The sequence below is a fragment of the Notechis scutatus genome, chromosome 4 (assembly GCF_049901735.1).
Source record: "Notechis scutatus isolate UNSWTSFEM ecotype Mainland chromosome 4, rNotScu1.2, whole genome shotgun sequence".
Classification (NCBI taxonomy): domain Eukaryota; kingdom Metazoa; phylum Chordata; class Lepidosauria; order Squamata; family Elapidae; genus Notechis; species Notechis scutatus.
This window is the reverse complement of record NC_142012.1, coordinates 61,519,392-61,534,064: the sequence shown is the minus strand read 5'-3', so window position 1 is coordinate 61,534,064 and position 14,673 is coordinate 61,519,392. Positions and strand designations below refer to the sequence as shown.

The following is a 14,673-nucleotide window of genomic DNA, read 5'->3' as shown; positions in this document are numbered from 1 at the left end:
GGATCAAGGCCCTCTCCTCCCAAATAGACCACGTCTCTCCCATATCCTCTCCTCCCTGCGTACCCTAGGATGGAGAGGGGATGGGCCTGGGTCCTCCTCTGTCTGCCCAGCCGGCCTCTGCCCTTCCCCAGCCTCCTCCACCACCTCTGGAGCCACACTTCCACTCCCTGTTGGCTGTTCCTCCACTCCCTCCGAGTCAGTCTCCACCAGGGGCATGACAATAAGTCACTTTTTTCAGGACCATTGTAATGTCGAATAGTCACTTAATGAACTGTTTTAAGTCAAGGACTACCTGTAATTTATAAACTGGAAGTCTTTACGACTAATTAAATAATAATTTACATTAATTTATAGCACATTTCTTTTAAGAGAGGAGCAAGGACAGTGTCTATTGAATGTTTTCTCAACTCTTCTTTTAAAATACATGATATTATACTCTAAGAGTATCATCTCTAAAAGGACACAAGCTGTCAATTTTTTCAAACGAGGCTTGGCTGGCTGTGGAATTGTAGGAGTTAAAATCCACACATCTTCAAGTGCCCAATGTTGAGAATCAACCTAGAAATAAGGAGAAATTTTCTGACCGTGAGAACAATCATCCAATGGAACAACTTGCCTTCAGAAGTTGTGGGAGCTTGATCACCGGAAGCTTTCAAGAAGAGACTGGACTGCCATCTGTCAAAAATGGTATAGGTATATGGGGCCAGGACCATCTGGGAATGGGGTGTTGCCTTTGGAGCCGTCAAAGTGGCAGCAGTGAGGCAGAGGACCCAAGGGAGCCTGTTCCCAGTGTGTGCGCGCGCAGATCTGCTAGAAGGTGAGAACAGCTGAAACAAAAGGGGTGATTTGGGAGTAAGGCTGGGGGTTGATTGCCCCTCCCATAAGGTATAAAGGACAGGCCAAGATGACGAAAACTTTGCAGGAAGCAAAGTCGTTCGTTCAGTTCAGATTCATTCTTGAAGCTCTTTGTACTTCGGTTGTTTTTTGTTCTAGTTCATTTGACACTTGTGTTATTGGCAGCACTTCACAGGAAAGAAAGGTGGGTGCTTATCTCGAGGGACTGTTTGAGATTCATTACCGGCTGGGAATGAACATAATTCTCAGCATTGCAATAAAACAAGACTTGTTTTTAAAATAAGTGTGTGTGTAATTACGGTCTCGGAAGTCTTGGTCCGAACAATAACACCTCCCAAGAGTAGTTTCTGCTCTGGTTTTAGCAAGTAACTGCTTGGTGAACAATTGTGTATTTCTTTCTATTAGCTTGCTAAACATTTCCTATAACTTTTCCTCCCTGATTTTTACATAAATGTATATATATATATCACATCACAGTTTTCCTCCGGCTAAAAGCACACTTTAAATGGAGAGAGAGATATATACTTACATCCTTTCCATTTTTCCCCTTGTGGGGAGAAGCAGACTTTGGTGATATTGTTGCTTTTAGTTTTGTTACGGAACTGGGAACAGGCGAGGAACTCTGGCCAAGAAGAATTGACTATCGCAAGGACTGGTTCACATCCTTTCTTCGCTGCCTCACAAAATGATCTACAAGGCAGAAGTCCATGACTACAAAGGAAAAGGAAACGAAAGGTCATTGTTCTTTGTTGGTATTGTTGGAAGAATTATCCTTCTGGGTTCAGTTCCAAGTCGGGGGGAAAAGACCCTGGAAACATATGGAGGCTGTTTGGAAAGATGATTTAATGGTGGACAGGACCACATGGCTTGGACCTCCAAAGTGAAGAGAACGATCACATGCTTCAAGATGTTGGGGGAAGGAAAAGAAGGGAAGAGATGCTGAGAGACCCTTAATTTTATACCCTCTATTGGGCCCCACCTTAGTGTTTCCTGTTCCTGTGTAAGAAATGTATCCCATTGGCTGTCAGACTCCCAGGGGTGGGGGGTCTTAACTAACTTTGTAGGCTTTGTCTGAACCACATGGCTGCACCTGAGTGCTGGCTGATACAATCTTCCCAGGCCAGGTGGTGAGATGGGTCTAGAGGCCTTTGTTATGTAGAACATCAGTCACCAACCGGTGGGCCACAGAGGAATCTCACCCTCATAGCACCCCCTCCAAACAATTAATCCAGGCTGCGCAGAAACACAAGGCTGCACCGTCCACATGGCCTGTGAGAACCCTCCCCGCCCATTCACTCCTTACCCGGCAAACTTGCCTGCTAAATTGCTATTTTTCCCTTTTTTTCCTGACCATCAGCTGTTCTGCTGTGCCGGGAGATTTAGATTAGCTAGAAAGCAGGAAATGGTTGCATTTCTTGCTTTCTAGCTAGACTTTAGATCTTCAGCTCTGCTTTTAAGCACAGCTAAACCTACCTTAGGACTGAAGGTTCTATTATTCAGTGCAGACTCACGGCAAGCAAATTTTATGTGACCGACTGAGCTAGCCGATGGCAGATAGATAGATCACTGAATGAATCTGTGAGCAACTCAATCTGCCTGCCTGCTTTGCCTGATTTTGGGTAAAAGTTGCTCTTCTTATTAAAAAAAATCAATATTTATATAAATATTTATAATATTTACATACAAGCCATGCCCAGCCAGTCACATGACCACCAAGCCACACCCACAGATTAGGCCACTCCTACAGAAGCGGTTAGTGGTCCCTGGAATTTAAAATTATGAGTTTGGTGGTCCCCGCGGTCCAAAAGGTTGGCGACCCCTGATGTAGAATACTCTGGCCCAGGCCTTAATGGCTCCTGTTGAACGAAGACATTGTTGAGATGGCTGGCTAGTCTTTGGGCAAACAGCTCACGCAGGTCACTAAATCGCTGCTGTTATTGATCAACCGCATTCATGTCTTAAGATCAGAAGATGGATAGAGATTTCGAAACCATAATTATTACAGGTATGTCATTCTTTGAGGGAGAAGGGCAATGTCAAGTAAATAAAATAATTCAGGACAAATTGAATCGATTCGTCTCCTCTATTGCCAAGTCTACAGAGAACCTGCAGAATCCTAATTACTCTTCTTCTGAATAATATTATTGGTTTTACCATTCAATTTAATCCATTTATATATGACAGATACAACTCTGGATAGCTAACAATGTATGAAAAAGCATGAAAACCTCCAAGGGCCACTGAGAACAAACACAATAAACATTCGACCATGGTAACAACTCACAGGTCCCTTTAATCTTCCAACCCTATTCTCTAGAGCAGGGGTCGCCAACTTTTTGGACCTCGGGGACCACCAAACTCATAATTTTAAATCCCAGGGACCACTAACCGGTTCTGTGGGCGTGACATAATTTGTGGGTGTGGCTTGGTGGTCATGTGACTGGCTGGGCATGACGCCTTCTCATAATTCTGCTCAAAATGCAAGTCCATGCCTTGTAATAGCAGCTACAAAGGTAAAGGTGAAGGTTCCCCTCGCACATCCATGCTAGTCGTTTCCGGCTCTAGGGGGCGGTGCTCATCTCCGTTACAGAGCCGAAGAGCCAGCACTGTCCGAAGACGTCTCCATGGTCATGTGGCCGGCATGACTAAATGCCGAAAGTGCACAGAACGCTGTTACCTTCCCACCAAAGTGGCCCTTTCAAACTGCAAGGTTGGCAGAAGCTGGGAAAAGTAACGGGAGCTCACTTGGTTACATGGCGCTAGGGATTCGAACCGCTGAACTGCCGACCGTTCTGATCGACAAGCTCAGCGTCTTAGCCACTGAGCCACCACATCCCTTTCATAGCGGCTATAGGGTTATACAATGACCACATTTAAGACAATCAGACCATATGTCACAGCTTTTAGCACCAGCATACATCCCCCTCAGGAGACGGGCTCTGCCTATGATAAAGACGGTGAAATTTTGGCCAGAAGATGCTTCCTAACAACTTCAGGATTGTTTTGAGAATACAAATTGGGGCATCTTTTACCACCCTGACCTAGTGGAGCACACTGCACCGGTTCTGTGCTATATCAAATGCTGCACAGATACTGTCACTGTGGTTAAACTTATTAGGATCTATCCAGGGGTGGGATTCAAAAATTTTAACAACCGGTTATGAGGGCGTGGCTTAGGTGGTGGGCGTGGCTTAGTAGTCATGTGACTGGGTGGACATGGCTTGGTGGTCATGTTATTGGCTGGGCGTGGCCAACTCAATATCACTCACATCAAGGCATGCATCTCCTCGCCTGGCCTCTCATGACTGTGGGATGCTGCAACAGTCGTAAGTGTGAAAAATGGTCATAAGACACTTTTTTCAGTGCCATTGTAACTTTGAATGGTCACTCCACACAAGCAAAGTACCAGCAAAGGAGGGGGGGAAAACTCCAGAGAAGTTCCTGAGACAGGAAGTCTAGTCCTGCCAAGAATGTCATAAGGGTTAATGGAGAGGCAGTTTCTGTAAGCAACACCAGAATGTTTCCTTCCTGCCTTCCTAACAGGATTAGCCCAGTAATTTCTTCTGTTCTCTGAACTGCTTAGAATGTTAACAACCGGTTCTAGCGAATAAGTGCGAATTGGTAGAATCCCACCCCTGGATTTATCCCAATCAGAAACCCTGGATGACCAAGGAAATCCAGCGCCTCTTGCGTGACAGGACCAAGGCCTTGAGATCCGGTGATGGGGCAAGATACAGTGTAGCCAGATCTAGTCTGAAGAAAGGTATTCGGAAGGCCAAGACTGATTATAAGAAGAAGATTGAAGATAATTTTTATAGTAATGTTGAATCCCTCGCAGGTGTGGTGAGGGATTCAACAAATCACCAACCATCAATCGAGGAATGTAATCCCTGCTGAGGGGGATGCTTTGTTGGCAGAGGAACTGAATCATTTCTTTGCTCGCTTTGAAGTGGAGACATCAGAGACAGCTAAAATACAGCCACCAGCCCGTTGTAGCCCCCACCTCATTGTGGAGGAACAGAAGGTGAGGAGCATTTTGAGGGCTGTGGACCCTAGAAAGGCTGCCAGACCTGACGGTATCTCTGGCCGAGTGCTTAAAGACTGTGCTGATTGGTTGGCTGGACTCTTCAGCAGGATCTTCAATTGGTCTTTATCCCAGTCCATTCTGGTCTTCCGCATACATTTGATAAACACCAGTTTGCATACAGAACAAATACATCCACAGAGGATGCTATAGCCATCACTCTTCACACTGTTCTGACACATCTGGAACACCGGGGCTACATGAGGATGCTTTTTGTAGATTTTAGCTCTGAATTTAACACAATTCTTCCACATAGATTAGTGTCTAAACTTCTGGACCTTGGGCTTTCTAATTCAATCTGCCTTTGGATTATGGATTTCCTGTCTGGCTGCTCACAGAGAGTCAGATTAGGTAATCATACCTCTTCAGCCCTTATTCTTAACACTGGTACACCACAGGGTTGTGTGTTGAGTCCCTTACTCTATACTCTTTATGTACATGACTGCATTTCCATTCACGCTAGTAATCCTATTATTAAATATGCAGATGATATAACAGTGGTGGGACTTATCTCCGGGGGGGGGGGGAATGAGTCTCCCTACTGAGATGAAGTGGACCGGATGCTTTCGTGGTGTGGAGACAATAATTTGGTCCTCAACACCAATAAGACCAAAGAGTTTATAATGGATTATAGAAGGAACAGATCAGACATCCAGCCCTTGCTTATCAATGGAGACTGAGTGGAGCAAATGGCCAGTTTTAAGTTTCTGGGTGTTACCCTAAAAGAGGACCTGACCTGGGGTGCCCACATTGCTGCACTGGTCAAAAGTGCCCAGCAGAGATTATACTGCCTGAGACTTCTTAGGAAACAACAATTGAATGAAAAACTGCTGGTGACCTTCTACTACTGCACCATAGAGAGTATCTTAACTTACTGCACCTCTGTATGGTTTGCAAATTGCACAGAGGCAGATAGGAAAGTACTCCAGAGGGTTAACGTCATTGCCCAGAAGATCATGGGTTGCCCTCTCCCCTCTTTGGAAGAGCTTTATAACTCCCGCTGTCTTAAGTAAGTTCAAAACATCCTTAAAGATCCATCTCATCCTGGGCACCTTTTTTTTTTAACTATTACCATCTGGCAGACGGTACAGGATAATAAAAACAAGGACAAATAAGCTAAAGAACAGCTTCTATTCCAGGGCAGTAACTCTATTATATAGTGCAATATTAATGCAATATCAGGGGTTTTCAATTCAATTGCATAAAAATGTAGATGCTTGCTTGTGTTTTATTTTTATAGTTTTCTTATGTATAATGTACACTGAAGGTGGCATTTAATTTCATTGTATGAGGTGCAATGACAATAAAGTAAAGTAAAATTATTTGCTTTCTACTTTGCTCTTCAGGGTTATCATAAACTGAATGACGGTATCAAAAGGCTTCTTGAAAATATTCTCATAAGTGTTTTTCAGTTATATGCCATATATTTCCTGACACAGGAAACATGATTGACAAAAGAACAGCCATGAGAACCGATATGTACAACACTCAGACGAATAGTTTCCTAGCTTAAAATATTATTTTTGAAAGATTAAAGAGAAATATGCCGCCGTCTTACTCAATTTGCCCCAAAGTTATATTTTCTAGAATCTCCCTAAAGATACATATTGGCAAATAATTCTAAGTCCCATTGCCAACCAAAAATAAAGTTCACCCATAAACAGAAGCGTTGCTTTCCAAAAGATTGGCTCTGAAAATGCTACTGGCTCAGATTATAAGGCTTGAATTGGAAAGCAGGCAACACTGCATGGAGCTGAATTAAAATAGTTTTTAACTCAGGTATGAAACAAGCGATAAATCCCATTTTTCCCCATCCAGTCCAAAACCTTTTAGATGTTGAAAACAAAATCGTGCATCATTTTATAAAATTATGTTGAAAATTCCTATATTAAAAATATTATATAATCTCACCTTATAAATTACAAACTGCCATTAGCATAGGAATACACAAAATATACAGTATTTTCATGCTAAGGCACTTATCTATAGTGTTCTGCTAGATGATATGACAAACATGTCCAGTTAAGATTGCTGGTCACCTTTAATATTTGGCAGTATCTTGTATCAGGAGGAGTCAAGACGGCCTATAGGTCAGAGGTTCTCAGACTGGTCTTGTGGTGCAAAAGTCATAACCTCACCCTGAACATCAAAAAGACCAAATAATTGATTATAGACTTCAGAAGATGCAAAGCAGAGCCTCTTCCACTATATATCATTGGAGATTGTGTGGAAAGAATTCATAGTTTTAAATTTCTAGGAACTCATATTTTGGACAACCTTATTTGGTCGGTCCACACTGTGGCCACTACAAAGAAGGCCCAACAACGCCTGCACCCTCTGAGGCTAAATTTCTAGGAACTCATATTTCAGACAACCTTACTTGGTCGGTCCACACTGTGGCCACTGCAAAGAAGTCCCAACAGCACCTGCACTTTCTGAGGCTGCTGAAAAAGAGTGCTCTGGGTGAGAAGTGGCTGGTTACTTTTTACCGTTCTACCATCGAGAGCATTTTGGCATACTGTGTAACGGTGTGGTATGCTGGATGCTCTGTAGTGGATAAGAATATGCTCCAGAGAGTTATAAACACAGCACAAAAAATCATTGGTTGCTCTCTTTCTTCTTTAGAAGAGATTGCGAAGAGCAGACTCCTCTCTAGAGCACTAAAAATCTCCACAGACCGTTCTCATCCTGATCATTCATATTTCGAACTGTTACCATCAGGGAGGCGTTATAGGTATCTTAAAATGAGGACATATAGATTAAGAGTTTCTTTTCCAATCAAATAGTGCATGTGTGATTTAGTCCTATGTATATAGTGGCATTTTTAGACTATTTAACTTACTAAATGTTTTAGTTAGGTTTTAGACTAGGTTTTTAATTATTATCATGATTGTAATTATTTTAATTTTTAAATACTTGTAGTGTGATTGTGATGTGGTGTTTGGGGCACTGTGCTGGAGTAGCTTCCAAATTTCATTGTATTTGTGGAATGCAATGACAATAAAGGTAAATTCTAAATTCTAAATCTCAGTCATATTTGCCATGGCTAACAGCCAGTATTTCCTTTCTTATAACTGCTATTATTATTATTATGCTTGGATGTTTGAAAACAAAAATAAAAATCTGTGGTTTACCAAGCACAGCCACCACAGAAATATTTCTGCAGTCCCTTCTTGTTCCCCGTTTCACTCTCTGCATAGCCAAGTGTGGAAGTGGGGGGACACAGAGCCTCTCCAAGAAGGAGAGATTATGTGATTTAAGCAACCCCAAAATGTCTTCAATGTTTTCAGTATTCAGGCTGGTATTGCAGTCAATGGGCCAAGTGGGATACTTCATGGTCTCCAAAGAATCAGGGTGCTATAGGTATTCCTCAACTTCTCCAATTTGGGAGAGTTGGAAGAAAAGTCTCCAACTCCATCTCCTTGAGGACAGCTTCCAGGGCTGGGCTGCTGGAGGTTCGCAGGGGTTCGGGAGAGCCCCTAGCTAAGATTCTGCACAGTTTGGAGAAACCCCCAAATCCCACTCCTGACTGGCCCCGCCCACCCCGCCCCTCCCAGGAGTCCCCACATGGCCCGTTTTGGATGCAGGTAAGTGCAGGGCGCACACTGAGCCTCGGGGAGGGCAAAAAATGGGCCTCCTGGAAGTTTGGGAACGCCGGAAGCAGGCTCGTTTCCAGCTTCCAGAGAGCCTCCGGAGTCCGGGGAGGCCATTTTCGCTCGGCATTTTCGAGGCTCGAGGAAAGCCTCCGGAGCCCGGGGAGAGCAAAAATGCCCCCCCCCCCGCGCCATGGTGCAGGAGGCCAACTAGGCCACACCCACCATGGCCACACACCCAGAAACCAGGCCGAGAACCCTTTGATAAAAAAATTTGAAGCCCACCCCTGACAGGTTCCCCACAGGGCTGTGTCTTGAGTCCTCTACTGTTCACCTTGAGGACCCACCGCTGCTGTGTCAAATGTGCTACAAATCCTATTGTGAAGTATGCGGATGACACGGCAGTGGTGGGTCCTCAAGGTCGGGACGTTTAATGAAGATGCATATAGGGAAGAGGTGAAGGCTCTGGTGGACTGGGGCAATAAAAGTAACCTGGTTCTAAACGTTAATAAAACAAACGAGATAATTGCAGATTTTAGAAAGAGCTGGCATGGCCATATTCCACTCAGTATCAAGGATGCAACTGTAGAGGTGGTCAAAGTATTGGGGGTGCAGATAACTAAAATCTCAACCAGCCTCTCTACATGTCATCCTTAGTGAAGTGTGCAAACCAGCATCTGCATTTCATGCGTCGGATGAGGAGAGCACATCTTTTTCCTTCTATCCTGGCCACTTTTTACAGAGGCTCAATTGAGAGCGTTTTAACAAACCGCTTCACTGTTTGGTTTAGTGGCAGCAGTCAGTGCCTCAGATAGAAAGCCCATACAGAGAGTGGTGAGGACAACCAAGAAGATTATAGGAAGCTCGCTTCCCGTTATTCAGGATGCTGCTTATAAGAGCTATGTGCTTAGAGCTCAATGCATTGTTAGAGACTGCACACACCCACTTCACAGTCTGTGCTCATCTTCATTTCTTAGCCGAAGGAGCCAGTTATCCAAAGATAATTCTGTGGTCATGTCACTAGCATGACTATATGCCATGGTGCATGGAATGCTGTTACCTTCGCACCAAAGTGGTACCTATTTATCTACTCGCATTTGCATGCTTTTGAACTACTAAATGGGTAGGAGCTGGAGCAAGGAAAGGGAGCTCATGCCATTGTGGGTTTGGGTCTCGAACCCAGGCCATCCAAATATCCAGCTGAAGAGTTCAGCATATTTAACTCTCCCACTGCCTCCTACCCCACAGGGGATAACAATAACCCCATGGAAATTATGAGATCATAAAGGAGATAGAATAATAAAATACTGAGATTTTAAACATAAACATTGAAATGGTGCTATCTTAAGATATGGAAGAACATTACACAGTATGATCTTTGTATTCCAACAATCTTAAAATAGCAAAATAAGTAAACATAAAATCAGCTGTTAAACTCCTGTGTTATTTAGTTTCTGCCAATTCCCAATGGAACAAAGTTTTTTTTTTCCTTCAATTTTTTGTCAGGAGATCATTCGCACAAAACTGAAGAAATACACAACTCCATTTGTTGCTTGCTATTTTAGCTTCCAGCTCCAGAGAAATTCCACCATCATATCAAAGAATGCTGCTTTTCCTCCCCAGAAATTAGCATTTTCTGAAACAGCCACCTGTCCCAAATGTTACAGTACTGCTTCAAAATCTGTGAACGTGATCCATAGAAAAGTGTTTCGCACAGTGATTTTGCTTTTGTGGGAGACAAAGCTATGTGAATGAAGTTTGTTTTGTTTTGTTTAATCTCAATTGGGTAGTCAATTGCCTTTATGCAGAGGAACTGTGCTATCACAATGATAGGAAAATGCAAGGAATCAGCAGTTGGTGATACAGAAATATAAACATAAGAATGTTGTTCACTCTCATCCTGTTGTCATTCGCTGGTAGCCTGTGAAGATGGCAGCAGAATCGGACAGTGGGGAAGAACGGGGACCAGTGCGGGAGTCTGGAGAGGACTTGGACAGGAGTCCTGCGTCCAATGCAAAGATGGGGCCAGGACCACCTGGGAGTTATGTGTTGACTCCGGAGCCTCTGGAGTCTGGCAGCAGTGAGGCAGAGGACACAGGGGAGCCTGTTCCCAGTGCGCATGTGCGCAGAGCTGCTAGAAGGCAAGAGCAGCTGAGGCAAAAGGGGCGACTTGGGAGTAAGGCTTGGAGGTGATTGTCCCTCCCCTAAGGTATAAAGGACAGGCAAAGGTGATGAAACCTTTACAGGAAGCAAAGTCGTTCGTTCTGTTCAGATTAAGCCTTGAAGTCTGTGTGGACTTTGTACTTCAGTTGTTTTTTTATAGTTCATTCGGCACTTTTGTTGTGGGCAGCAATTCAAAGGAGAGAAAGGTGCGTGCTTATCTCAAGGAACTGTTTGGGACTCAATACAGACTGGGAATGAACATAATTCCCAGCGTTGAAATAAAACAAGAGTTGTTTTAACTAAGTATGTGCTTAATTACAGCCTCAGGAAGCCTTGGTCAGAACAGTTCTCCCGATTCAGGCAACCCAGGGGTATTGCTTCATAATTGCTACAAAATTGAAGCCAATTACAGCTAGTCGTTTTAGCTAATTTTAGTTTTAGCTAGTTCATTTAGTCACTGTTTGAAGTTACGGAGCCAAACACTTTTGATTGTTTTTCACACTTAGAACCACTGCAGCATCCCCATGATCGTGTGATCGAAACTCAGGCCCTTGGCAACTGACTCATATTTATGACGGTTGCAGTGTCCCGGGGGTTATGTGATCACCATCTGACAAGCACAGTCAATGGAGAGGCCAAATTCCCTTAGCAACCAAGTCTCTAATGTAACAACTGCAGTGATTCACTTAAACTAAATAGGTTGCAAAATGGGGCATAATTCACAAATGGCTCACTTAGCAAGAGAAATTTGAGGTTCAATTGTGGTTATACATTGAGGGCTGTAGTAGTCCATTGAATGCAAAAATGGCAGTCGCCTACAAGAAATCTCGTCAAGGAATGGAGAAATAGGTATTTTCTACCTTATCCTAGTTAAGGTTTTACAGACCAGGAAGTAAGAATTGCAAGGGTCTGCCATGACTTTTTCCCCTGATAAGGATTTAAATGTGCATACCTGAATATGGGAATAAAAAGGTGAGGAGGGAACCTTTAGTCAGCTCTAGAGTAGATTATAGCCATACAAAGTGCTTTTGTATGGAAATAAGCTTGCAAACATCTTCTCTAGCTCTGAGTTTTTACTTCCCAGTTAAACCTACATCCATAAATAATAGAATCACAGAGTGGGACTTGGAAGATCTTCCCGTCCAACCCCTTGCTGAAGCAGGAAACCCTGTAACATTTCAGACAAGTGGTTATCCAATCTCTTCTTAAAAACCTCCAGTGTTGAAGCGCCCACATCTTCTAGAGGCAAACTTCCACTGATTAATTCTTCTACCTGCCAAGAAATTTCTTCTTAATTCTTCTTGGTTCTCTCCTTGATCAGTTTCCATCTATTGCTTCTTGTTCTGCCTACCAGTGCTCTGAAGCAGTGGTCGGCAACCAGTGGGTGAGGACCACTGGTAGTCCATGAGAAAATGTTAGTGGTCCACAGAGAAATGTCATCCCCAAATCACCCCCCCCCCCAAAAAAAAAAAATTAATCCAGGCTGCGCGGAAACACAAGGCAGCACCGCCCACATGGCCCGCGGGAATACAAGGCTTGCATCGCTTGCATTGCGAACAACAAGGTAGTGAGGGGAAGAGGGAAAGGGCGGAGGGGGGGAACTTGCCCCACATGCCTCACCTGGCCTTCTTTGGGACCCTGCAAGGCATCTTGCTCCAAGAGGCTGCGCCGGCAAAGACTCATTTCTGGCAGAGTTTGGGGGAGAGAAAAAAAAGACTTCTGCTGCTTCTGCTGCTTTCCTTGCATGAAACCAAGTCTCTCCCCCCCCCCCCCCCCGAGAATGGAGCTGGAGACAGTATCCTGCGATCCCAAATAAAGAATGATCGATCGGTAGGAAAACGGGATGGGGAATTTTCCTGCAGACTTTTTGGAGGGGTTCCCAGGGTCTCTGGTCCGCGGGATTTAAAATTATGAGTTTAGTGGTCCCTGAGGTCCAAAAGGCTGGCAACTCCTGCTCTGGAGAATAGGTTGACCTCTCCTGCTTTCTCAAATGATTCGCTAATTAAGAGTTAACCCAAGAGTTTTCTAGATCAGCTAGAAATCAGATACTCAGTTGAGTAGATACACAGGACAGAAAAAGAATTCTGTTAGTACAGTGCCCAGTATGAAATCAACCAGATTAGTTGCACTGTCCAAGGAGTAGTAGACCAGAACTCCTCATTTTCTTGGTATCTTCTAGGATATCCAATAGTAACACATAGATTGAAAATCTCAACAGAATATCAGGACTGTAGGTAAGATGGCACTGGAAAAATCTCTTCCAACTGTTGCTTCATAAACTCCATCAAGCTTGACAAAGGAAACTTTTCTTCTTAATTCTTCTTGGTTCTCTCCTTGATCAGTTTCCATCCATTGCCACAAGAAACTCATCAGTAATAACATAAGAAACTTTTAAAGAATTAAATTGCTCATACTAATGTATGTTTTGATTTTTTCCCCAACATGTGTATGTTAATTAATTCTTAACAATTATAGTTAGAAGCAATATTTTTTCCGCAGACTCCTGTATCTGTGAGTACCAGTTCCCCATTTCACATACAATGCTTCCTTGACAGCAGCCCTTATCACTCAACTTCTACTCTTTATCTGACACATATCCTAATTCCCAGGCACTTTAAGAAGCTTTTAATAACTTTATTCTTGATGTGGATCCTCACTTGTCACTTCAACACCATTTTTTTGATAACTTTAAAATCATGGTTCTGATATTCCACAGTAACAAGTAGTAACAAGCAGTGGGTGTCTCCTTTATCTTAAAAAATACATTTTTATTATATTTCATTACTGAAATAAAAGAGTAATCCTTTGATTAATTCTGAGCATGTACAGACTTGTTACATGCTTGCTGGTAGTGATTAGGATGGTTGATAAGCATAATTCTTTGGAGTGTGGTCAATATATCTTTTAAGAAAAATCTGATTTTTTATCAGTTTAGCAGATGTTAAGATTTTTCATGTGCTACCTATCAATCTTTCCCAGTATAATATGCTCCATATGTATTATAAAAATGATTATAAGCTTCCTTTGACTGTTAATTCTTAGGAATTTTGGAATGGTCCCAAAACATCTGTAGAACATCGTGCCAAGGAAACTTCCTACTGTCAATGCTGACCATAGTTCTGCGTCGTTGCTTGATCTCTGTTTGAAATGCTTCTAGCCTAATTTTGTAAATGCTAAAACAGGGGTGTGACACTCCAGGCCTGAGGGCCGGTTCTAGCCCATGGAGTGCTTAGATCTGGCCCACGGGACCAGCCTGGAAACAGCAAAGGACCGGCCAGCGGTACCTCTGCCAGCAAAAACGGAGGTCGGAAGGGCCACATGTGGTCCTCCCAAGCTCCATTTTTGCTGGCAGAGGGCTTCAGAAGGATCCCCCAGACCCTCCCGGGCCACCATAGGCATTCCTGACACAAGTGACATTGAGCTAGTCACGCCCCCCCCCCCCCAACCACACATCCCAGCCTCCCCAAGGTCAAACACAACCCTGATGCGGCCCTCAATGAAATCAAGTTTGACACCCCTGTGCTAAAACAATATTAAATGTAAATCTTAATATATGGAAGGCTTAGTAAAATCCTTGTTCCGTTGTCTTGGAAAGCATAAACCCAAAATATCAAAGTTATGAGATGAAAGAATGGGTGTAAGTTGTCTGTGATATACTTTCTCTAACATTCAATTCTATCCGTCACTATTAGCTATTCTCATTCTGAATATTGTAGTCAATTAGCAGATAACCAATATCAAATCAGACATAAAATATTTATCAACTAGTTGTTTTTTTTAAAAAAGTTATAAAATACCTCAACTTTTGTAATGAGAGATTTAGAAGAAAAATGTTCAAGTCACATTTGCTTAATCTCCATTTTCTAACTTAAATTCTGATTATCCGAAGAGCACACTCCACTCCACACGTCTTTGAATAATGAAATTCATTTTTTTAAAAAACCAGGCTAATGTATTTATAAAAGAATTAATTTTGTC

The 14,673-nt window shown here is 43.0% G+C and overlaps 1 protein-coding gene and 1 long non-coding RNA gene across 4 annotated transcripts in view; one reads left to right on the top strand and one right to left on the bottom strand.

Moving 5' to 3' along the window:
* The window catches only part of LOC148130756 (uncharacterized), a 109,973-nt gene that overhangs the window by 4,951 nt on the left and 90,349 nt on the right, over positions 1-14,673 (top strand). The window lies entirely within an intron of this gene.
* Positions 1-14,673, bottom strand: part of CORIN (corin, serine peptidase) — a 108,525-nt gene that overhangs the window by 59,709 nt on the left and 34,143 nt on the right. For all 3 annotated transcript variants that reach the window (XM_087963602.1, XM_087963603.1, XM_026676565.2), the window contains one exon: positions 1,385-1,566. In XM_087963602.1, coding sequence (XP_087819728.1) covers positions 1,385-1,566 — 182 coding nt within the window. The remainder of the gene's footprint in view (positions 1-1,384; positions 1,567-14,673) is intronic.